Source organism: Phyllostomus discolor, chromosome 1 (genome assembly GCF_004126475.2).
Source record: "Phyllostomus discolor isolate MPI-MPIP mPhyDis1 chromosome 1, mPhyDis1.pri.v3, whole genome shotgun sequence".
NCBI lineage: Eukaryota > Metazoa > Chordata > Mammalia > Chiroptera > Phyllostomidae > Phyllostomus > Phyllostomus discolor.
Window position 1 is genome coordinate 167,051,145 of NC_040903.2, and position 25,071 is coordinate 167,076,215.

Genomic DNA, 25,071 nt, shown 5'->3' on the forward strand with positions numbered 1-25,071 from the left:
CTTTATTTTTAAAATTCTCTGATTCTCTCTGGCTGGCGTAGCTCAGTGGATTGAGCGCGGGCTGGGAACCAAAGTGTCCCAGGTTCGATTCCCAGCCAGGGTACATTCCTGGGTTGCAGGCCATAACCCCCAGCAACCGCACATTGATGTTTCTCTCTCTCTCTCTCTCTCTCCCCCTCCCTTCACTCCCTAAAAATAAATAAAATCTTTAAAAAAAAGTATTCTCCCCTTCTCCACTGTGCAATCCCTCCTTTTAAAAAAATAATAAATAAAATAAAATAAAATTCTCTGATTCTGTGAAAATCACAATTATATGTATAATGATTATCATGCTGCATGCTAGTTAGCCATAAATGAGGAGCAATTCATTTATGCATTTGTTACATTTATTGACTTACCCAAGCTTTCTGGGACTAGTTGTCACGAGGAAGTTAAATGAACCAGGAAGTTGCCTTTACGTCTCTGTTAAGACCTCTTCAAGTAACAGTGGTTAGATGTTAGCTGTTTTCAGTGCATAGTCACGACAGCCTTGTGACAGCATTCCCCCTCCCGGACACAGGGAACCAGCACAAACAGAATAATACCTTAAGTTCCTACTTTTTCTTACTGCTGAGTCACCCCTCTGCCATTTTACCTCCTTTTTGACAAGTTTTGAACTAGGTTGTATCACCTTTTATTTTTTTATTCCAGATGATTGCCTAGGGTTACCTGGGGAAAGACAAGATCAAAAAGTAGTTTAGCAGCACAGATTGCTTTTAAGACTAAAGTTGGAGTGGGATGGGGAGCTTAGTGCTATGGACCTAAAGTTGGGGAGGGAGAGAGGGTAAGAAAAATCTTGCTCTTCCACTCTTCCATCTTTGCCCTTAGAGAGCAGCTACTGGAAATGTTGCACTTTGGGATGTATCTTTCACCTTTTATCCCGTTAGCCTGAAGTTACAGGAGAAGAGAGTTGGGGCTAGGCACATCTAGGTGGATTAGAGCCAGCCATAGTTCATCAGCTCCATAGCAACACTGGGCACTCTGCAAACGAGCTTTGGAATTGGAAGTGTGTGGAGACATTTTGCACTCTGTGGGATTTATCCCAATGACTTCTTAGAGACAATTAAGAGTGTTTACTCACGATAAGCTCTATGACGGCAAAGCTTGCCTTATATGTAAACCTGATATGCCTCAAATACAGCAGAGACTTAATGTATATTTTTGGAGTAAATGATTGAATGAGATACCAGTGAGTTCTGTGTTCATTTTTTACTTTATTTACTTTTATTTACCTATAAACCTCAAAGATTTATCGCTGATGTTATTGAATAAAGGTAGATCTTAAAGAGGGTTTGTGGGAGAAACCTTTGGCAATAAGGTTAGTGTATTTCTTTGTTTCTAAAACACATTTTAACTTCTGTGAAATTGAGGTGCGTCTTATAGTCAAAGGCATTTTGTAACCACAATGACTGGGTCTGAAGTATAGTTTTGCTGGAGAGGTTTTATTTGCTTCTGCCAAACACATGAGGACATCACTGACCTGAGACCACTTTACATTCTGTTTGAGGTGTTTTGGACCATCTTGGTAAATGTGAATTCAGTCTGTGAATACTCTCTTATGGTTCAAATTCTCAGGAGTGGTTTTGGGTTTTTCCTGCTTTCTTTACTTGGTTCCATTGTTGAGACGTGAACAGTTTGTTTCTGTTGGGTGGATTTGTTTTTAATTTATCTTTACCTTAGGGGTACTTAGGGTGTTTAGTGTTCCCAAACAGGGATCTCCTGTTAGACTGCCGTCTTGTGCATTTTTGTTATTTCATAGTATAATGGTCTGTTGAACAAATGATGACATCTTAGATTCAGTGAAAGGCAATAAATATAATTGTTTAAATCCACAGAAGCACAGATCAGATTTCTGAAGGCCAAACTCCATGTTATGCAGCAGGAATTGGATAATGTTGTATGTGAATGCAATAAAAAGGTAAGTTTTTAAAACCTGTCAATATACATGCTCTAATATTAAGCAATTTTTAAGAGCAATTTCAGTTTTATTTTAAAAATAGTTTCATTGAGATATGTTCACTGAAATTTTGAATCCAAAATTTTTTTATGTAAATACTGAACTTCATTTGAAGATGTTGAATTTTCAGAGCTAAAGAATCTTAAACACTTGTTAGCATTTAGAGTTCTCTATATTAGAATTACAAGTGTAAGTTATTAAACACAAATACAATGTCTGACTTCCGTTTTTGAAGATGAAAATCAAAGATCACATGAAGTTTTTTGTTTTCGGCCTTATGTCTTGATAGCAAGTCATATGCACTTTTTCACATAACCTATAATTTCATAACTATAGGAGGATGAAATTCAGGATTTAAAATCTCAAGTAAAAAATTTTGAGGAAGATTGTGTGAGACAGCAGCGAACGATTAACTTACAACAATCTCAAGCAGAAAAATATAAAACTCTTTTTGAAGAAGCAAACAAAAAATGTGATGGATTACAGCAACAGTTGTCTTCAGTAGAAAGGGTAATTATTTTGCTATTTTTCCTAACTTAATGCCAAAGATGCACTAAAATACTGAAGCTACACCTTTGTATAGATACCACTTTTGGTTTAGTTATTTTGTTAGTATTGACTAAAAACTCTTTCCCAATAAGATTTGATGGTAATGGAAAAAAGTACAATAAATAAATAAATAAATAAATACTCTTCTCCCATATAGAGGACAATATTTTTTAAAATATATAATCTTTATTATATTTTTCCATTACCATTTAGTCCCCTTAAACCCTCCTCTCGTTATCCTCCTTTTGGTTGTGCGAGGAAGCGAAGGGTTTCTACCTGCACCTCCATCTTGGCCGGAACTCTCACACATTTATTGCTTTGTGAATATTGTACCACCCTTCCATCCTTGGGATAAATCCCACTTGATTATGGTGTATGGTCTTTTTAATGTGTTGCCAAATCTGGTTTGGTAATCTTTTGTTGAAGATTTAAACATCTGTGTTCATCAGGGGTATTGGCTTACAGTATTCTTGTTTGTCTTTATCTGGTTTTGGGATTAGGATAACAATGGCCTCATAAAAATAGATTTGCAGACCCTTGCTTGCTCTCTCTTCTTCTTCTAATACCTCTGTTATCAAATGTTGGAATACACTTGATGTTATCCAAGAGGTCATTTTTACTATTCTCATTTTTCCAATTATTTTCTCTCTTTGTTGTTCTGATTGGGTGTTTCCCACTACCTTGTCTTCAAAATAGTCGAGTCAGTCCTTTGCTTTATCTCATCTGCAGTTGATTGTATCTAATGTATTCTTCATTTAAGTTACTGTATTCTTCATTTCTGACTTCTTTATGGTCTCTATCACTTTGTGTGAGTTCATCTGTTCTTCCCCTAGGATCTTTGAGCATCCTCATAACCAGTATTTTGAAATCTGTATCTGGTAGATTGCTTGCCTACATTTCATTTAGGTTTTTTTTTCCCCCTGGAGTTTTGTTCTGATTTCTCTTTGGAGACCTATTTCCTTTTTTCCTTACTATGGCTACCTCCCTGCATTTGTTTCAATATATTAGGTAGAGCTGTTACATCCTCTGATCTTGGTAGAATGGCCTTAGGTAGTGGGTGTTGCATGGGTCCCAGTGGCACAACCTCCCCAGTCATCTGAGCTGGGTGCTCCACCTGGCACCCCCTGTGTGGGCTGTGTGCACTTTCCTGTTTTACTTGAGCCCCGACTGCTGTCAGCATGTCACTGGTTGGGATTGACTCTTAGGCTGACTGGCTATGAAGCCTTACAGTGACGACATCAGATGAGCTGCTCTATGGGGGCTGACACTACAGAGCAGGACTAGCTTCAGTGGGGCTCTCGTGCCTGATGAGTTGGAGCCTTGAGTGTGTTACTCGTAGAGGTGGTTGGGTGGTATTCTAGCATGGTCTGAAGCTGAGCACCAGGTGCATTGGCTCTGGGGCTCCCTGGAGGTGTAGGCCAAAATCAGCTGTCACCTGTGCCCTGCCTGGGGCCACTCAGCATGTGCTGTAGTGATCTGCAGATTGTTGCTAGTTGTGCTGGGCCTGGCAGTACCTAAGAGAAATCAAGCTGTGAACCAAGGCCAGTTGCTGCTAGCGTCCTGCATGAGGCTAATTAGCAAGAGGTACAGGGCATGCTGAGACCTGATGCTGCTTGTTTAGTGTTTATGAACCTTTGAGAAGGTTTAGAAAGTTCTGCAGCATGATCCAAGATAGGCCATTTGTATGGAAAAGCTATTGGAAATGACCTGAATGGACTAGCAAGTTGGGTCAAGCAATCTTAGTTAGCCAGGTTGACGGAGACTCAGATATGGCACCTGTGTGCTGCTTCTGTGTGGAAGGCTCAGTAACGGAACAATGGCCACTGCCAGCACTTTTGTCTGGGAGAAAGCTACCACTCCAACTCTCACCCCGAAGCCAGACAATTAAGTTCCTCCTTGTATGTCCCTGGCACCTTACAAGCTGCTGCCTCAGTGCTGGAGCTCAGAGCGAGTAAGTCCAAGTAAGTCTGTGGGTGGGCCCTTTAAGAGGAACACCTGGGACTCTAGGAGCTTACCATCTCACTCAGCCACAATCCCTGCTGGTCTTCACAGCCAGAAGTTATGGGGACTTTTCTTCCGAGCACTGTGATGTGGGGCCTGATGTATTCGGACCTGTTACTCCTCAGGGGAACCTCCACAGCCAATATATCCCTCCCAATTCCCAAGTTTTAACTGCCTCGTGTGTGGGACTGGCCTGTGCTGTCTGCACCCTTCCCACCAGTCTTGATGTGGCTTCTTTATATCCTTCATTGTAGGACTGCTGTTCTGCTACATTTCAGGTGGTTCAGAATGATGGTTCTGTAGTTTAGTTGTAATTTCGATGTGCTTGTGGAAGGATGTGAGTACAGCATTTATCTGTGCCACTCTCTTGACTTGAACTCTACCCCCCATTGCCAGTATTCTTAACTTACTGCAAATGTAGTATGTGGGCTAAACCCACACCTTGTTAGACGTGAGTTCTCCCTACTGCAGTTACTCATGAATGACCAGTGAATTATGTCTGGACAAAAATCAAAGTGGATTGGTTCTACTTTAAATTTATTTACAAATATCAAGTGTAATGCCATTTTCCCTTCCCACTTTTTGAGAGGTCAGTTCCCTCTCCAAATTTCAGAGGTGATTTTTAAACAGGTTATCTTTTCACCTCAGTTTTCCAATACCTCTTCCAACCTTCCTATTCTCAGTTCGACTTTGCCCCCTATTAAGTAAATGGAATAAGAAGGTAACTCTTCCTCATCCTGTTACTAAATCTATTGACTTTCCTGCCTCTAACCCACTTACTCTGCTTTCCCCCTCATTATGATGGATTGCTACTCTTCTGTCTAAAGTCCATCAATGTGGACTGAATCCCATACCCTCTCTTCTCCTTAAGGACTTTGCTCCTATAATTATCCTTTCTTTCTCTTGCAAAAATCAGATTTATTCCATCTATTGGATTAGTCACATTAGCATACATACCATAGAATCTCTAACATATATTTTTAAAAACCTCTGTAGATCTCACATCTACCTCCAGCCCTGTACCTTTGCTCCCCTTTATGGCAAAGCACCTTGAAATAATTGTCCAAACTCAATGGACAAATAGAGATTCCTCATTTGTCATTCTCTCCTGAAATTACTCCAGTTAGGCATCCATCTCTGTTCTGCCACTGAAATTGTTTTTAATGAGGTTACCAGTAATCCACATTGCTAGTTCTAGTCAGTTATTGTTCCTCATAGTAATTTGTATATCAGTAATATTTGACATAGTTGATCACTCCCTCCTTGAAATACTATTCATTTGCTTCTGGAGCACCACAGTCTTGATTTTGTTCCTCTTTTTCCTTACCTTTGCATGTTGGAGTGTCAAAGGCCCAGTCCTTTGCTCTCTTCTCTGTCTGCATTCAACTCTGGCGTGCTGTCATTCATTCCCATGGCTTTATGTACCATCCATGTGCTGATCGGTCCCACATTTCTTTTTCTTGCTCTGACCTCTTCTTTGAGACCTAGACTGTTACATCTCGCTGCTACTTGATAGCTCTACTTGGTTAAACTTCATATGCCCTAAAGGGAGCTTTTGTTTCCCTGCCCTCTGTAAACCTCTCTCCTTTTCTCCCTCTCAGTAAAAGACAACGAACTTTTCATTGCAAAATCCAGGAGTCATCTTGATCTTTCTCTTTCCCCACACATACATCCAGTCCATCAGCAAGTCTTACCAATTGCTTTCCAAATACATAGAATTAACCGCTTGTCAAAAATTCATTACTTCTACCCTATCCTAACCTTCTTATACCATTCCAGTGACCTAGATAGATATTCCTACACTCAGTAGCAATACCACAGTAGCTAGAATAATCCTTAAAAAACTTAGGTCACAACACACAGGCATCCCTGCCACGCATATACATATACACATCCTACATAAAACCCTCCAAAGGCTTCCCATATCATTCAGAATAAAATCAAACTTCAGGAAGGGATTACAGGATCCACCTAAGGTTCCCCTGCCTATTTCTACTTTCTCAGGATCTAATAACACTGTGCCTGTGAGCTAAGGCTCACTGATGGTCTCGGTGATCTCTGAATATACTAAGTAGATTTCTGCCTCAGTGTCTTTCTCTTCATTGTTCCTCCAGTCTAATTCTTCCCCCCAGATCTTTACATAAATCATTCCCTCATTTGGAAGCCTTACCCTAACCACTTTATCATAAATAATTAGGCCCTCTCCCCCATTGCTCTTTGCCCTTACCATTTATTTTTCTTCATAGCCCTTATCCCAGATATTACATATATATGTGTGTGTATGTATGTATTATGTCTCTTCCTTTAGAATTCAAGCTTTGTAAGGGAAGAACTTCAGTTAATTAGCATGTGTCCATCATGCAGAATAGTATGTGACAAGATGCATAGTCAGTGTTCAATAAACGTGTTGAATAAGATATTATTACACCCAATATCAGATATGGAAACTGAGTCTACCATAGCTGCCAGGTTTTCAGACTTCCAAGTTTATTGCTTTTTTGTTCCTTAGCTACTTTTTTCTAGAAGCTTATCTGATTATTTGTCTACATCTGATTATTCCTCATCTGAATTGTTATGGCATTTTATGTTACTCTTAAAGCATTTACATTTTGTCTTGTATACTACTGATATACTCTTTTTTTCTTCCTGCCCTCTTCCAGTGACTTATGAATGCTTTAAAAATTGTGAGAGAATGACATTATTTCTTCTTGGATCTCATAGTATTTGAGTTTTAAAGTTAGACTTGATTTTCTTTAAGCTAAACAGCTTTTTCTTTGAAAACTAGTATGAAATTTAGGGCCTAAGATTTTTCATAAAACATTTTTTTTCTAGCAATATGAAAACTGCTTAATTTTTTGTAGCCACAGATTCACTTTACTGAGTATTTTGGGGATGCAGGCTCACACCAGTATTGGTATCCTGTCTGAACTTTGTAAAAAGTACTTGAGTATGATTGAAAATAAATGTTTTCAAGTTTTTATGATGTTTTTCCTTTCTGTATGAATTTACTTATATAGGAAGACTTTATTTCCTACTTTGCTATTCTTCTGACTATCCTTTTTTTTTATTCCACTTCTCCCAGGAAAGGGAGCTGGCAGTGTTGTTGATTCAGGAGTTGGGGGGAACATCATGTGGTGAAGGATGGTTTTCATTTTTCTGTGAAGTAGGTTACAAAGTCACCAAGAATTGTGGACTTTGTAGTTGGTGAGAATCCCTGCCTTTTCTGTGTGAACAGTGAGATACATCAGGCTTGCTCTCAGCGTAAGCTACCGCCCAGAAAGCTGTGAAGAAGGCTGGTGGCAGCAGATGGTATCCGTGCACAGTTTGATTTGTTTAGGAGCCTGCATAAAGAGCAGCATGTGTTTTGTTTTGTTTCCCCTTAATTACTCAGAGCCAGGGAGATCAGTTTTCAAATAAAGCACAGTGATACAGCCAGGAGGAAAGCTTAAAAAGAAGAAAATAGGCATCTGTATTTTTAACTGCATCATTTCAGTTCCATATTTATTGAGTATGTTCTTTGTAAAAAGGCTCTGTACTAGGCATTGTAGGTGATGCAAAGAAGATTAAATATTACAAAATAAATTCCATTCAATAAACATGTCATCAGTGCCTCTTATATGCTGCTCAAGTGCTGGGAACATAGAAATTGAGACAGTTCCTATGCTTGAGGAGTTTACACTATAGTGTGGGGGCAAGGAACAAAATGGATATTCAGTTTCACATAACAGGTACTATGATATATGCGTATCAAGATGCACAGAAGCTCTGAAGAAAGTGTACCTAATCTAGCCTGGGAGGATAATGAGAAAGACAGTGAGGAAAGGCTTATGGGAGAAGGTAAAACCATCATGTATTGCCCTAGATGTCATAAAGGGTGAGGAGGTACTAGCCAGGTAAAAATGAGAAGCAGGGAAGAATCAGGGCAGATGGAAGAGCATGAGCAAAGGCTCAGAGGAAAGAAAAATCATAGTTTTTTGGGAGAGATCTAGGTACTACTGCTATAGCCAAAGGTAACATCTGTGGCAGGAGGTGAGATTGTGGTGCCAGATTATGGCGGAGTTAGAAGTTTATCCTCCATGTTCTTGTTTCTTCATGTGTGGAATACAGATTCTCTGCAGCAGTATCAGAACATTCGCGGAAATGCAGGTCTAAAGCCACCCTGATATGTGGAAAATAAGATCTGTTGTTTATGCTCAGAACTGAGATTTCCCAGTAAGGTTAATATAGAATGTTCTGTATTTAAAAACTATTTTTTAAAATGATACCCTTTGTCAAGTTTACACAAACACAGTATTTGTGAGTCTGTGTCTTACATTGGTGCTTTGGTGGTTCCCTAAGGAATAACTATAGTTACAAAGAGTTGCTTATAAAAGAGAGGGCATGTTATACTCTATCTTGGGGTTGATAAAAGCAGGCAGAAGATTCCAAACAAAAACTAATTTGAAAGCTAAATTTATGATGATATCTTCAAAGATATATTTTCCTAATACCAATTCAGAGTAAGAATTCTTTGAGACCTCTGTCACTCAGTGTGCAGCCTCTGGCTGGGTGTGTGTGTGTGTGTGTGTGTGTGTGTAAAATTTGGGAGAAAGCAAGGAATATGGAAATGAAAAGTGTTGCAAAATAATAGAGGGAACTTATGTTTATAAATGGTCTGTATATTTCTTTTACTGTACAGGAGCTAGAAAATAAAAGAAGACTGCAAAAACAAGCTGCCAGTAGCCAAAGTGCCACAGAAGTTCGTTTGAATAGAGCTCTAGAAGAAGCAGAAAAGTATAAACTGGAGCTAAATAAATTAAGGCAAAATAACAAGGTATGGAAAAACAATGGTTTTGGTAGTGATCACCTTTGGTAACCTCCTCTTTTATGCAAGAGTCAAAACTAAGTAGTTACTAAATTATAATTCTTGTCATGGTGAGCATTTCTCTTTTCAGAAGAAACACATTCATTATCAATAGATACATTTTCAATAAACTGGGTTATGTTGCTTGGGCTGGTGCTGTAATTGGGGGATAGCACAACTCCTTGGAGGATTCATTCATTTTTTTCAGCCCCCAAAACTTAATTGTGTACCCATATTACATGCCAGACACTTTAAGTATTTTATATTGATTATGCTATTATAGTTTTCCCAATTTTCCCATTATCCCCCTCTGCCCTGTGCCCCCAGCCCTCCAGCACCCCCCTACCCTGCTTAGTTCATGTCCATGGGCTGTACGTGTAAGTTCTTTGAGTCCTCTGTTTCCTATACCATTTTTATCTCTCCTTGACTATTTTATGCCTACCAATTATGCTTCTTCTGCCTTGTACTTCCCCCCATTCTTCCCTTCATCCTCCCCACTACAATCCCTCCATGTGATGTCCATTTCTCTGAGTCTGTTCCTGTTCTAGTTGTTTGCTTAGTTCTTATTTTCATGGTTTTTCTTTTCTTTGAGGTTCATTTGTTGATAGTTGTGAGTTTGTTGTCATTTTACTATTCATATTTTTTATCTTTTTCTTAGATAAGTCCCTTTAACATTTCATATAATAATGGCTTGGTGATAATGAACTCCTTTAACTTGACCTTATCTGAGACGCTCTTTATTTTCCCTTCCATTCTAAATGATAGCTTTGCTGGGTAGAGTAATCTTGGATGTAGGTCCTTGCCTTTCATGACTTCAGATACTTTCTAGCTAATTCTTGCCTGCAAGATTTCTTTTGAAAAATCAGCTGATAGCCTTATGGGAACTCCTTTGTAGGTAACTGTCTCCTTTGCTCTTGCTGCTTTTAAGATTCTGTCCTTATCTTTAATCTTGGGTAGCTAAATGATGATGTGCCTTGGTGTGTTCCTCTTTGGGTCCAACTTCTTTGGGATTCTCTGGGCTTCCTGGACTTCCTGGAAGTCTATTTCCTTCACCAGATTGAGGAAGTTTTCCTTCATTATTTGTTCAAATAAGTTTTCAATTTCTTGCTGTTCTTCTCCTGGTACCCCTATGATTTGGATATTGGAATATTTCAGGTTGTTCTAGAGAATCCTCAGCCTCTCTTCCTATTTTTGGATTCCTATTTCTTCAGTCTGTTCTGGTTGGATGTTTATATCTTCCTTTTGTTCCAAATTGTTGTGTTGAGTCTTGGTTTCCTTCTTGTCATTGTTGGTTTCTTGAATATTTTGCTTTATTTAATTTGTTTTTTTCATTTTTCGACCAAGCAGAGCCTTAGGTATTCAAGTGGGCAGGGCAACCCTCCTTGCTGTGCTGAGGTGCTGCTTGTGGGGGAGGAGCCAAAGAGGGAATGATGCAGCTCGCCTGCTCATCTCTAGTGCACTCTCCAACAGATTCTCTCATGTGAGACTGGGAGTTTCTCCAGCCGAGGCAACTGCTGTAGTCCAGTCAACTCTGAGTCTCAGTTTCCCCTTAAGTCAGCCCCGCCCACACAGTCCACCACCTCACTTTGGTTTTTCTGAGCTGGCCCAGCCTGTGCGGTCTGCAGCCTTAATGGTCTGGTTGTTCTGGTTGATTTTTTCTTTAATTCCTTGGTTGTCAGAGTTCCATGAAGTTTGATTTTCTGGTGCTTTTGGTTGTTTATTGATTTTTATATTGGTTGTTATCCTCCTTTTGTTTGTGCGAGGAAGTGAAGGGTTTCTACCTATGCCTCCTTCTTGGCCAGAACTCAACGCTTTTCTAATCTTAGGATAAATGGCAGGAGAAAGTCTCTTTTGTATCCTGAGTTTGTTTTATTCTTCCTTGAGCTTCAATTTTCTAACATGAGGTCTGTCCAGAAAAAGTCCAGCCATTGTTAATATAACAAGAATGGTTTGTGTGACATTTTGACATTAATGTAACCTGGCAGCCAAGGAGAGTGGACTGGAGTGCACATGTGTGAACAATGATGATTTCACTGTACTAGTCAGTGGGGGTGGTAGACACTGTTGAGTGAACATGTGTACTGTGTCTGTAGCATTAAAAATGACTGAGTAGAGCAATGAATCTGCATCAAATTTTGCATTAAGCTTGAACATTTTGTGGGGAACTATTCAGATGATTGAGAAACTATGGGCAATGGATGATTGGCAGCTTCATCATAACAATGCCCCTGTTCATGCGTCACGTCTCATGCAGAATTTTTTGGCAAAACATCAAATCACCCAGGTGACTTAGCCTCATACAGCACAGATTTGGCGCTCTGTGACTTCTGGCTTTTCCCAAAACTAAAATCACCTTTGAAAGGGAGGAGATTTCAGATTGGTTAATGAGATTCAGGAAAATACAACAGAGCAGCTGATGGTGACTGGGAGAACTCTGAGGTCCCAAGGAGCCTACTTTGAAGAGGACTGAGGCATCATTGTCCTATGTACAATGTTTCTTGTATCTTGTTATCTTCAGTAAATGTCTCTATTTTTCATATTACATGGCTGGACACCTTCTGAACAGACTTTATGTAATACAAAGGGCTATTTTATAGGTCAGTGGTTCATCTGGAGGGCTTGTTAAAACATAGATTGCTGGGCCTCCTCTCCAGAGTTTCTGCTTTCTTAGGTCTGGGGTGAGACCTGAGGCAGTTTTAAGAAGTTCCCAGGTGATGCTGATGTCACTGGTTCTGAGATAACATTTTGATAACCACTATTGTAGTTACTGTGAGAATCACCACTGTATTCCCAGTATCTGGCTAATGAATTGTCATAGAATTAGCACTCAGTTCCTAAAAATAGCTATTAAATAAATGAAGGCTCAAATATCAACGTGTGTGAAAACATTTTTTACATTATAAATATTCCTATTAGTTTTTGGTTCTCTGTCAAACTGACAGTGATGCTCCATTGCAATCTCTCCCTTAGGTAAATATTTAATAACAATGGCTTGGATGATATTAGTAGTCACCCTCATTATATATACAAAATGATATATTTGAGATTAAATTAGTAGCATAAGACGACATTGAACAAAACTGGTCTTAACGGTTAAGTTCTCCATCTTTAACAGAGGCAAATATGTTGCAGTGAATACAGAATTTTGAGTTATCTTCTGTGAGGTAGTTTATACTGTATAATCTTACTATGTTCATATTTAAGACCCATCAATGATGGCATTATGATGGGGACTTATTAATAGAAGTTATTAAATGAACAAATTAGGAAGTCTTTACAAAGTTGCCAGTAATTAGCATGTTATTAGAATATTACTTCCAATTTGGTGCACTCTAAAGGGAGTCTGAATAAAATGAAATGGAATAACTGATTATGTCATGATTTGCTAATTCTGGTTGTAGATTTGATCTCTATTTTAGCACACACATTAGAGAAGTAGAAAACTTGTTTCCATGACAACAGATGAGTCTCCTAATTCTAGTCAGCCATTTTGCAAATTCATATAATGACTTGGTATGTGAAAGATTCAGTATAAAACCATCAACTCTACATAAACAACTTAGATGTGTTCAAGGCAAACATCTGACCCCAGGACTGCATTATAGGTGATTCACTCAAACACAGTGGGATGACATTTTGGTATATATTACTATTTACTATCAGGTGTTTTTCTAGGAGTCTCATGGATTTTGGCCTTAGTTTAAGTTTTTAATCCATTTTGGGTTAATTTTTGTGGGTGGTGTAAGATAGGAGTCTGGTTTTGTTCTTTTACATGTGAATATCCAATTTTTCCAGTACCATATATTGAAGAGAGAGTTTCCCCATTGTGTATTATTGGCTCTCTTGTCAAATATTAGTTGACCTAATTTGCATGGGTTTGCTTCTAGACTCCCAATTCTGTGCCATTTATTGGTTTATGATTCTGTTGTTATGTAGTGTCATACTATTTTGATTTCTATGGTTTTATATGTACTTTGAAATTAGGAAGTGTGATGCCTCCCATCAGGATTGCTTTGTCTCTATGGTATTTTTGTGGTTCCATATAAATTCTAGGATTTTTTTTTCTGTATCTGTAAAAAATTCCATTGGAATCTTGATAGAGGTTTGCATTGAATTTGTAGATGGCTTTGGTTGTATGGACATTTTAACAATATTAGTTCTTCCCAGCATGAACACAGGATTCTTTTCTATTTATTTGTGTCTTTGATAATTTTCATCACTGTCTTACAATTTTCAGTGTACAGATCCTCACCTACTTGGTTAAATTTATTCCTAAGTATTCTATTCTTTTTGATGCAATTATAAAAGGGATTGTTTTAGTTCTGTTACAGGTAATTTATTAGTGTATAGAAATACTATCAATCTTTGAATGTTAATTTTGGATCCTGCAGTTTTAATTTGTTAATTAGATATAACCGTTTTTTCAAGGAGTCTTTAGGATAGTCTCCATATAAAATCATGTTGTCAGCAAACACAGTTTTACTTCTTCCTTTCCAATTCTGATACCTTTTATTTATTTTTCTTGCCCAATTGCTGTGACTAGGACTTCTGGTAGTATGTTGAGTAGAAGTGGTTAGTGTGCACCCTTGTCTTGTTCCTGATCTTAGAGGAAAAGCGTTCAGCCTTTCACCACTGAGAGTGAAGACTTGTTAGCTGTAGACTTGTCTATTATGTTGAGGTATGTTCTTTCTAATTTGTTAAAGAGTGCTTATCATGAACAGATGTTGAAATTTTTGAAATGCTTTTTCCGTGTCTATTGAGATGAGCATGTGATTATTTTCCCTCATTCTGTTAATGCGGTGTGTTGCATTCATTTTCATAAGATGACTCATCCTTGCAAATCCAGCAATAAATTCCACTTGGTGTATAATCTTTTTCATGTGCTGTGCAATTCAGTTTGCTATTATTTGGTTGAAGATTCTTGTATCAATACTCATCATGGATATTATTCTCTAATTTTATTGTAGTGTCTTTGGCTTTGGTACCAGGTTAATAATGCTGGCTTGATAAAATGAATTTGGAATTGTTTTGTCCTCTACCATTTTTTGGGAAGAATTTAATGATAGTTGGTATTAATTCCTCTTTTTTAGATATTTGATAGAATTCACCAGTAAAGCCATCTGATACTAAGCTATCTTTGTTGGGAGGTTTTTAATTCTGTTTCACTCTCCTTACTAGTTAGAGGTCTGTTCACATTTCCTGTATCTTCATTCAGTTTTGGTAGGTTATGAGTTTAATTTATCCATTTTGTCTAGATTATACAATTTGCTGATGTTCATAGTATTTTCTTATGATCTTTTATATTTCTGGGATATCAATTGTAATGTCCCCTCTTTTATTTCTGATAATAGTTATTTGAGCCTTATTTTTTTTCTTAGTCTAGGGAAAGGTTTCTCAATTTCACTGATTTTTTCTCCAAAGAAGCAACTGTTGATTTCATTGATTTTTCTATAGTTTTTCTACCATGTATTCATTAACTCTGCTTTAATTTTTATTATTTCCTATCTTCAACTGATTTTGGGTTTAGTTCTTTTTCTAGTTACTTAAGTTGTTGATTTGCGATCTTTTTTTTAATGTAAGCATTAACAGCTATAAATTTCTCCCCTTAGAACTACCTTCACTGTAACCCATAAGTTTTTATCTGTTGTGGTTTCATTACAATTTGTTTCAATACATTTTCTAAATTCCCTTGTGATTTTTTCCTTTGACCCATTTGTTGTTTAATTCCCACATATTTGGGGATATTTGTTTTTCTTCTGCTATTGATTTCTATTTGGTTATATTGTGAGCAGGAAAGAGACTTTGTATGATTTCAGTCTTTTAAAATTTTGTAAGATTTGTTTAGTGGCCTAATACGATCTATTCTGGAGGATGCTCTGTGTACTTGAGAAAAATGTTGGGGGGAATGTTCTGAATGTGTCTGTTAGGTCCAGGTGGTTTATAGTGTTCAGTTACTATTCCTTTAATCTTCAGATTGTTCTGTCCATTATTGAAAATTGGGTATTGAAGTCTCTTGTTATTATAGGGCTATTTCTCCTACCAGTTCTGTTGTTTGCTTTATATACTTAGCTCTGATGTGTGTGTATATATATTTATAATAGTTATAGCTTCTTAGTGAATTAACACTTTTATCATTATATAAAGTCCTTCTTTGTCTGTTTTTGACTTTGTTTTGTCTGATATTACAGCCACACCTGTTCTTTTGTTTACTATTTCCATTGGTTACTATTTGCATGGGATATCTTTTTCCATTCTTTCATTTTCAATCTATATATGTACTTAGACTGAAAGTTAATCTCTGTAAACAGCATATAGTAGGTCCTGTTTATAATCCACTTATAATTCAAGTTATTACTAATAGGGAAGAGCTTCCTGTTGCCATTTTAATTTTTTCTGTATGTCTTAAAAGGTTTTTGTCTCTTTTAAATGTCTTATTTCCTGAGTCTCGACCCAACTTCTCCTCAGGGCCTTAGATGTTATATTTTACTCTCTGCCTATAATCTTTTGCCCCTTGGCACCTGTGGTTCTGCACCTCTCCTGCAGCACTCATATCCAGCAGTCCCCACCACTGCTCTCAGCGCCTCCAATTTGATATTCAAACTATGCTACCATTCCATCAAGTAAGGCAGAAAACAGTCCCTCAGGCAGCCCCATACAAGTCAGAACATCACAACCAAGTTGTGTTCTTTTCTTTCCATCCCAAGGGAGGAGCTGGGAATTGAGAAACTTTCCATTATGCCCAAGAGGGTGAGGTGAAAGGGTGAACATAAATGCAATGAAATTTCCTACTATTTTGAATGTGATTCTTGCTTGGTTGCCGCTGCTACTTAATTGGCTTCTAGAGTTCTCACAATGCTGCACTGATCAGCATATTGTATATTCAGTGCTTCCATGGTGTCCCTTGGAGAATAAGTGGGGGGGGGGGGGCTCTGCCCACAGGGACCCCCCACCCCGGCCACCACAGATGAGAATAAGTTTACCAAGACATGATCTGCTTGGGGAGGAAAGGTGGCCAATCTCTCAAAGGAGAAGGGCCAGGAACCTGTTCCTCAGTGGGCTTTTATTAGGTTCAGTTTGCACAGGAATACAGGTAAAGCCCATCAATCATTGCCAGGCGATAAGGATCAAACAATAGATAACATACAAAGAACTAGGAGGGCTTATTCTGAGTCAGGGTCAATTAGCTAAAGGGCTATAAAACTTTGGGAAACAAACTCATTTCTTGCTGGGATCCTTATCAGAAAAGTGAGAGCATTCTTAGCAAAGCAGGTTTCACAAGATTTTATGTATTCTTTCTTAAGCCTGATTGCCCCGGGGAACTGCCCATTCCTGCCCAGGGCTACACTGCCCTCTGTCGTCGTTTCAGGGTTAAGTCAGGCAGGGGAAGTAAGGCAGTCAAGAGATTAGGAGACTTCTTGCAGACAGAATGAGGACTCAGGCTATGTCAAAGCTGAGGGGCAAGGGTCCGTCACCCCCTTTCTTCATAGACCCCCAAGTCCTTCCCTGGGGCCTCTTCATGACCATGCCTGTCTTAGGTCATCCCTCCCTTGAGGAATCTTACCCATCATTGGCTAACTAGTCAGGCTCAGGGCCAAGGAGGGTGAAGTAAAAGGGGCAGAGGCAGCGCCCCTGCCAGGGAGATAGATAAGCTTTGTCTCCTTAGTGGCTTAGGGTCCCAAGGTCTCTCACTCAGCCTCAGCTATGGGCGGTTACAGCTTCTGAACCCAGGCAGGGCAGGGTTCCCAACAAATAAGGGCCCGGAGCTTCATACTCTGCCATTTTGCTGACATCATTTCCAATTATCTTTTAAAGAAATTTTTAAAAGTCTACCAAGTTACTATTTCTGATACTCTTATTTTCTTTGTGTCTGTAGATTCAGATATCCTTCTACTATCATTTTCCTTTTGCTAACTTTTTTCCAAGTATAGCAGATTCTCAAGTAATGTCATTTCATTCAATATTGTTTTGTTATAATGTTGATGACATGCTATAGGAACTTATGTATATCAATTGGCCTGCAATGAAAATAGTTTCATTATACATTATTTTGCTTAACATCAGAGAAACTATCGATGATTTTAAGGACTTACTGTATAAGATCTCCCTGTACTTAATAACTTCTGACCTCTCTTAAAGTTCACTGATGCTTTTCCTGCATTGTCCAAATAACTTCAGAGTTCATCTAGTTAAATTTTACCAAGATTACAAACTCAGTCTCTCTTGTCATGGGCAGTCATTGAATCTCTAACTCAGCTCTTTACACCACAGCTGTTGCTAGTACTCTCATCCTGTACATCCCCATTCAGGGGTCTGCCAAGGATTTGAGGGAAATATAAATGTAGATATTGAGGACTCCCTGCTCTCCAGGATTTCCCACCTGGAAATGTCTGCCACTGTGGCAGCCCCACTGTCTCACCCCTCAGCCCAGTAAGACTGTTACTTTTGACTTGAGGTGTACCCTCTGTGAACCTGTGAACTGGAAAGTGCTGTCAACCAATATGCTTCCATTTTTTCAAGGATTGCATTGCCTCTACTTTCTGCTTACTATTGATTACTCACCTACATCTTTGCCTGTTTTTAAAATTGTGTCCAGAATTTATTTTTGCTACTATCTGGAGAGTTGGTCCAATATGAGCTGCTATTACTAGAATCAGAACTGAGTTGTTACTTTAAAAGCATTCTTTAAAATGTGAAAGACTTGAGCATCATTAAAAGTTATCAAAGTTACAATATAGTTTTTATTAATGATGTGATGATAGTTTTTTTTTATTAAAAGACTGCAATAAATATATGGGATTTTTCTACCTTTTTCAGGATATAGCAAATGAGGACCACAAAAAAATTGAAGCATTAAAATTAGAAAACAGGAAACTAGAAAGACAAAAAGGAGAATTAATGATAGGCTTCAAGAAACAATTAAAATTAATTGATGTTTTAAAAAGGCAGAAGGTGAGTATCCTTTAGGTGTTTGTTTTGACATGCTTAGGCACAAACTTTTATCTATATAAAATGCATTAAACATAAAATTTATATGACTTATATATAATGTGTCATTCAGGGAAATAGGAATGTGGTAACCAGGACTGGCAAATACAGTGTGTGTGCACTCCCTAACTAAGAACATACCATACACAAGAATGAGTATCATCTTAGGGGACTGGTTTGCCTCTTGAAATCTTAAAGAGTGAAAACTGATTCTAAGCCATGATTATTCCATCCTCTAATGAGTCACCTGGTAGTGGGAAGATACGAATTTGTGGTTCTGCCCCTTTTCCTTTTTGAAAAGGTTATTGAACTGTCAACAGTAGGTTGGTACAGTGCTGGACAGAGAGAGTTTCATAGGCTGGCCCTTGAGTGTAGTTACGTTTCAAATATGTTTATTGGGATTAGAGTGCACACGCCTACAGCAGAGCTTGTAAGTAGACAGCATATTACACACACTTACAGACTTCTTGTTGTGTGGCTTATTTTTAATACTGAATTAGACAGTGTTGATTCTTTTAAACGCAGATGCACATTGAAGCTGCCAGGATGCTGTCCTTCACCGAAGAGGAATTTATGAAGGCGCTCGAATGGGGGGATTCTTAAGTGGGCTGCTTCCGTCAGTGGCTGACCAACAGTGTGGGACAGGTTCACGTTTCATTTAAGTTGTAATGTTTTGAATGTTTACTCTTAGTAAGTAATGAAGATATTTGATAATGAAATCGAAGTAGTTCTAAGGAATTCCATTTGGGGGAATACAATATCAATATATAACTATTAGGAAAAGTTATATTTAAAAAATAAAGAAATAGGAATTTAACTTTTGATTTTGCTGTCTTGTGACCTTTCTCTACTGCACTTGAGTAGAAAATGTGTTCTGGAGATTTAGCTCTAGGTTATAAATGAGTTAATAAGAACTTAAAAACAATTTCTTTGATAGACAAATTAGGCACATTAGGTGATAAAGCACTTTGAAATTCCTCACCCTTTACTCTTCTCCTCCCTTATAGTACAAAGGAAAAGATGCTTTTTTAAAAAAGATACATCTAAAAATATTTACATTAAAAATTAATGTTTTAAAACAATATAGACTTAACATTGTCTTAGCTGCCTAAGTACCACAGACCTCGGTGGGTTAATCAACAGACACTGTCTTACAGTTCCGGAGACTGGAAGTCTGGCATCAGGGTTGGCTTCTGCTGAGTCCTGTCCCTTTGGCTTGAGCATGGCTGTCTGCTCCCCACGACGTCGCATGCTCAGAAAAAGATGCTTTAAACCCAAATTAACTCTAAGTACTTAAACACAAACATAGCATGGACTGAATAGGGATGCAGAAAAAGTTCTGAACAGTAGTATAGAAATGTTAATCTCCTGGGTTTGGTTTCATATATGGTTTTATATATGATATATATATATATATGTTGTAATTTTTATCATTTACATTATATATATATGTAAATATAAAAAAAGTTGTAAATATGGTGGTATAGAACTCAGATCTTCAAATTTTAGTATAAAAACAATTTGACCAAATAATTTTGCAGTTAAAACTATTCAGTAATTTTAATTTTTATAAGAAAAGAAAAATGTTTTCTTATAGAGTACCATTTACAAATGATAACAGATGTTTTAGAAAATTCAAGTAGACAATAGATTCTTACTATCACTAAAACAAAAATCACACTGACATCTAGTGGTAACATACAAAAGAATCCAGATTTTACCAAATCTCGATATCACTTTTCTTCACTCCTTTTCTGATATGCTTTCCTAAACTCTTCACCAAGCATTTCAATATCATCTTCTTTTTTGAATACACCCTACAAGAAAAATGTTTCATGGGTTATTTTGAATGCCAAAATATTTCCCTGAATGTTTGTACAACTAGCATATAGGCATGAAATTTGTAAAGTTATTTCTAAGACAATGAGCTCTATTTAATAGATTTATGAAAAATACCATTATCTGATAAATGTACTGAATATTCTTAGACTGACCTGACCTCCTGGTTCATCAGTTCCAGTGTTGGAACTTGCTGTAGTAAAGTAGAAGATTCCTGTGACAAGTACTATTGCTTGGATTGGCTGAACAAAAAGGAATTTAATCTATACTGTATGCTTCCTTGTCTTGAAACAGCCCTACAATATGAGTCCAAGGAGTCAGGGTGTAGAGTCTGAGCTTTGCCAGATTCAGGCCTGGGACTGGCTCTTGCTTCAGTTCTACAGCTAATCAGCAAACATTCAAACTTGGAGGAAAGAATCTAGGTTTGCCATTTAAGCAAGCCCTTTGAAATTCTTTACTCATTTTTATTTTCCCTTACAGTAAGAGGCTCTTTAAAACAAAACTGAACTTAAATATTTACTTATAATTACAGAATTATTTAGGTCATTTGGGGCCATTAGAACCTAAAGGATAAAAAGTTATTTTAGACTGTCTCCCCAACTCCACAATTCTATCCCTACAACAATATCTAAATCCCAGGACTCTCTCAGAATTTGTAGTCTGTTTCATGGAGTTTATCAATTCCATATGGCTTTTGTCATTAATACATTGTTTTGTATTCATTAATTCTGTCTAAACAATTAGACTATAATGTCCTGGGGGCAGGCAATACTTACTGATGTTTTTCTTTCTCTCCTTCCTTCCTTTGCACTGAACTAAACATAAAATACGCACTTTATTCTTCCAATTGAATATAATATCAAACAGCACAATTTTTGTATTTGAAGGATGGAAATTTTATTTACATGAGTCCAGATGTTTGTGGCCTATGAAACTCAGTTTATTTTAGTCACAGTGTATCTCTGCTGTACTTGGAAATTTGCTATCTTCTAGACATACTTTTAAAAACCAAAGTTACCCACTTGATCACAAGTTTTTGACGTATTGCTGTATTTGGTTTGCTAATATTTTTGTTGATAAAACAGCTACGGTGTATTTACTCAATGGAATATTATTTGACTGTCAAAAAGAAGAAAATTTTACCTTTTGCAACAGCATGGATGGACCTGGAGAGCATTATGCTAAGTGAAACAAGCCAGTCAGAGAAAGACAAATACCATATGATCTCACTTATATGTAGAATCTAGTAAACAAACTGAACTAACAAGCACAATAGCGACAAACTCAGAGAGCAGGCTGACAGCTCTGGGACTGAGTGGAGGGACTGAGCAAAGAAGAAAAGAAACTCGTGGACACAGACAAGTGTGGTGATTGCTGGGTGGGGATGGAGCGGGGAGTGGCAGTGGAAGAGGGTGAGGGGGTGATAAATGGTAATGGAAAAAAACACATTAAAACATGAACTATTAAAAACAGGTTACCTAGAACCTAGCTAGAACACAGCCTCCTACTACAGAGCAGATCTGTCCCAGACTCAGTTCGAGCCTGTGTCTGTTACTGGTGTTGCTGACCCAACTTTCTGTGCATCTGCAGCTTCCATGTACAGAGTATTACAGCTGCTCTGTGGTAGTTTAGTTTTAGAACACATACACTGAAAGGGGAGAAAAGAATCTCAAAACCTTAAAGTCAATAAATCTAGCTCATAATCTAAAAATGTGCCAAGACTAACTCTCATTTTGGAGACAGTGACTGGCCAAAATCCCACTGCTGCTTGGTAACAGCAAGAAGTGAATAAAACCAGGACCTCTGTAATCCTGACCCTGTGGTTCTTCTCCAGTGGTAGATGTCACAAGGAGGACACTGAGTTACAGCTCACTTACTTTAGGGAGATATCCTAGTAAGTTCGTAGCATGTTCTTTGAGCAGTTTTAATCTTTCTTCTTCAATAATTGCATTAATACATCCCTGTCTTCTTTGCTGCAGCTGCCATTCTTCCAGTTCACGTTGCTGGAAATGTAAAAAAAATATTGTCACCCAGTCCGTTAATCTTAAAAATTGTCAAAACTAGTGTCCCAGGTTCGATTCCCAGCCAGGGTACATGCCTGGGTTGCAGGCCATAACCCCCAGCAACCGCACATTGATGTTTCTCTCTCTCTCTCCCCCCCTTCCCTCTCTAAAAATAAATAAATAAAACCTTTAAAAAAATTGTCAAAACTATTTTTGCAGGGAATTGGATAAAATTGATGAACTCTCTATTGATACTAACTTGAAAAGATTCTAGATGATGTACATGGTGAGGCAAAATTTGGTTTACATTTGGTCACATGGAAAATATAGTAATAAGACAAGAATAAACTCTGTTTTATGTGCTCACAACTATAAACCTACTTTTGCTCCACCCTGTAGTTATGCCTGGGATTTTAGGAAGGCAAATACATATTTTCAGGACAATATCATTACCAAGGAAAGTATGTTCAACGAAGTGACTTCCTAATTAATTCAACAAATATTTATTGAACGTTACCATATATCAGGTGCTAACAGCAGCTCACAGTGGGAGATGAAACAGGTACAACCAAATAGGGACAGCTAAAGAACAGGGTCAGGCACAAATAATGCCCCTTTTTATTATAAATCTTTTATTACAGAATCATAAGCATGTAACAGTATCACACTCAAGCACACCATATGACATTTTGGGTAAAATGTTCAAATTGCTGTCCATCTCATGTGAGACATTCACATTCCCTACCAACCACACTCCAGCAGGCGCTACTTCTGCTGGATCCTGTATTTCCATATATTAAATTTTTAAAAGCCAGTATTAAGCCCAACAATAGCAGCAAGAATTCTACAGGGAGAAATTTCTCAGGAACAAGTTCTGAATATTCAACCACACCAAAGTTCTGTGCCATGTGAGTCAAAGAGATGAGTAGCTTCAAAAGTTTCTAGGGCTTAAAAGAACTCTCAAGGAAATGAATCCAACAAATCCTGTTGTGCAGGGAGGGATGCTAAAAGGCAGACTGTTGAAACAATGAGTTCCTGCCAAGAACTATTTTAAAGCAGTATTAATGCAAAGCTTTTCTTTGAAATTAGTTATTTACTGGGGTCACTTATTTTTTCAAGCCACTCCTTGTCAAAGTCATGGAAACCAGAAAGAAAAAAATTGTATATATGATTAATATATAACATCACCTGGCACATGAAAGGTTCTCAGTTAACTGTTTAGTGGATTTGTGTTTAACGGCACAAACTGATTGCCCGTTAAATGGTAATGGCAAAAACCAAACCAAACCAAACCAAACCAAACCAAACCACTTTTCCTTACTTTGTCTGCAAGGAACTGTTTGCGGCGCTCTTCAATAAGTTTTTCCACAGCCCTCTTGTGTTCCAGTTGCTTCATTCTTTGCTTCTGAGCATTCATTAACTCTATGCGATCGTCCTCGGCGAGTTTCGCTAACATAGCCTTTCTAAAGATCTCCTCTTCCTCCTTTGCAGCCTGTTGTACCAGTTCCTTCAAGGCCATTTGTTCTATAAAATTTTGCTTCAACTCTTTCTGCTTTCTCAATTTCTCCTCTGCTTCTTCCTAAAAAACAATTTACATGTACAAGGTAATTCAGTAACTGTTTCTTTAAAGCAGATTTATAAACTGAGGGAGGGATAGTTTGGTTAAGCATAAAAGACTAGGGCAGTGTTCTCTAGTGTAAACTAGTTGAATAAAGGACATGTTACTTTTGAATTGCCTCCTGTTACTTGTTTTTACATTTTCACTTGTATATATTTCCTACTTTGTTTCTGCATTCAAAATTAACATATAACTACTTTGAAAAGGGCTGATATAAAAACTTTTTTTGCTTACCTAAGTTTATTAAATCTGTATTCTATGAAATTTGTACCAACTCTGAAACATTCTAGAATCTTGCATGAAACTATTGTTCAGATCATTGATAAATATTTTTCAGAACAATAATCTAGCAATGACAATCAGAAGTTTTTCAGGGAAATTCAAATTTACTTTGAACAGTTAAAGTCCTTTTCTATACATTTTAATTTTCCCAACATTTTGTTATGAGAAATCTCAAACATAACCAAAGATGTAAAGAATCTAATAGTGATCACCCACATACCTAACACCTGGATTCTACTAATAATATTTTACTGCTTTTGCATTATCATCTCTCTGTTCAATTGGGGCTGGTGTAAATTTTAAGTCCTCTAATCTAACCAACTTTGTCCGATTCTTACACAAGCTCCAGGTAGTCCAGCATCCTCAAGGCATTCAAAATACTGTCTTAACAGCTGTATGGATAGGGTTCTTACTTCCAGATCATACAAACTATAAGGGATTTGCTACAGGCCACCAGCTGGCATCTATGACTCAGAGGTCCAGGGAAACAAGCTGACGTGCCACTGCTCAGACCCCTCGACCACAACCCCACCGAAGCTGCCCCAGTGCCCTGGTCTTCCTGGGGCGGCTGCTCTCCCATTTTCTCCCTGGCATCTTCAGACCCTGACAGGAGAAGAGATAACTGCTGGAGATAATCTAGGTCACAGGCAGAATTCTAACTGAAATAAGAGAAATGTAGTTTTAACTTTATAGTGTTTATAATAAAGCAGCACAAATGTTTTTAAAAAGCAGTAGGATGGGTTTGAGCCAATCTGCAGTATCAGCTGTAGCAACTTGATAGTCACACTGTGTCTTCAGCCTCTTTCTTCACTCATCCCTCTCTGACCCCCTCCGGAACCCTCCTCCTCCGTACAGTCTTTTCTAACCACACTCTAATTCATACTCCTCTCTCCTTTGGGCCTCTTACACCATTTAATTTTTCCATCTAATTTTATTTCATACATATATGCCTTAT

The 25,071-nt window shown here is 37.8% G+C and overlaps 2 protein-coding genes across 3 annotated transcripts in view; one reads left to right on the plus strand and one right to left on the minus strand.

Annotated features, from left to right (window-relative positions):
• The window catches only part of TEX9 (testis expressed 9), a 49,646-nt gene extending 30,246 nt beyond the window's left edge, over positions 1 to 19,400 (plus strand). Inside the window, exons 8-12 of one of the 2 annotated variants that reach the window (XM_028507946.2) lie at positions 1,875 to 1,957; positions 2,333 to 2,506; positions 9,225 to 9,359; positions 18,204 to 18,338; positions 18,900 to 19,400. In XM_028507946.2, the coding sequence (XP_028363747.1) occupies positions 1,875 to 1,957; positions 2,333 to 2,506; positions 9,225 to 9,359; positions 18,204 to 18,338; positions 18,900 to 18,977 (605 nt within the window). In that variant the 3' untranslated portion in view covers positions 18,978 to 19,400. The remainder of the gene's footprint in view (positions 1 to 1,874; positions 1,958 to 2,332; positions 2,507 to 9,224; positions 9,360 to 18,203; positions 18,339 to 18,899) is intronic. The other variant, XM_036033918.1, reaches the window with a different exon arrangement.
• A 522-nt stretch (positions 19,401 to 19,922) lies between these two features.
• The window catches only part of MNS1 (meiosis specific nuclear structural 1), a 30,238-nt gene continuing 25,089 nt past the window's right edge, over positions 19,923 to 25,071 (minus strand). The window contains exons 8-10 of the mRNA XM_028507945.2: positions 23,538 to 23,795; positions 22,091 to 22,216; positions 19,923 to 20,191 (exon numbers count right to left, since the gene is read on the minus strand). Of these exons, the coding sequence (XP_028363746.1) occupies positions 20,108 to 20,191; positions 22,091 to 22,216; positions 23,538 to 23,795 (468 nt within the window). The 3' untranslated portion in view covers positions 19,923 to 20,107. The remainder of the gene's footprint in view (positions 20,192 to 22,090; positions 22,217 to 23,537; positions 23,796 to 25,071) is intronic.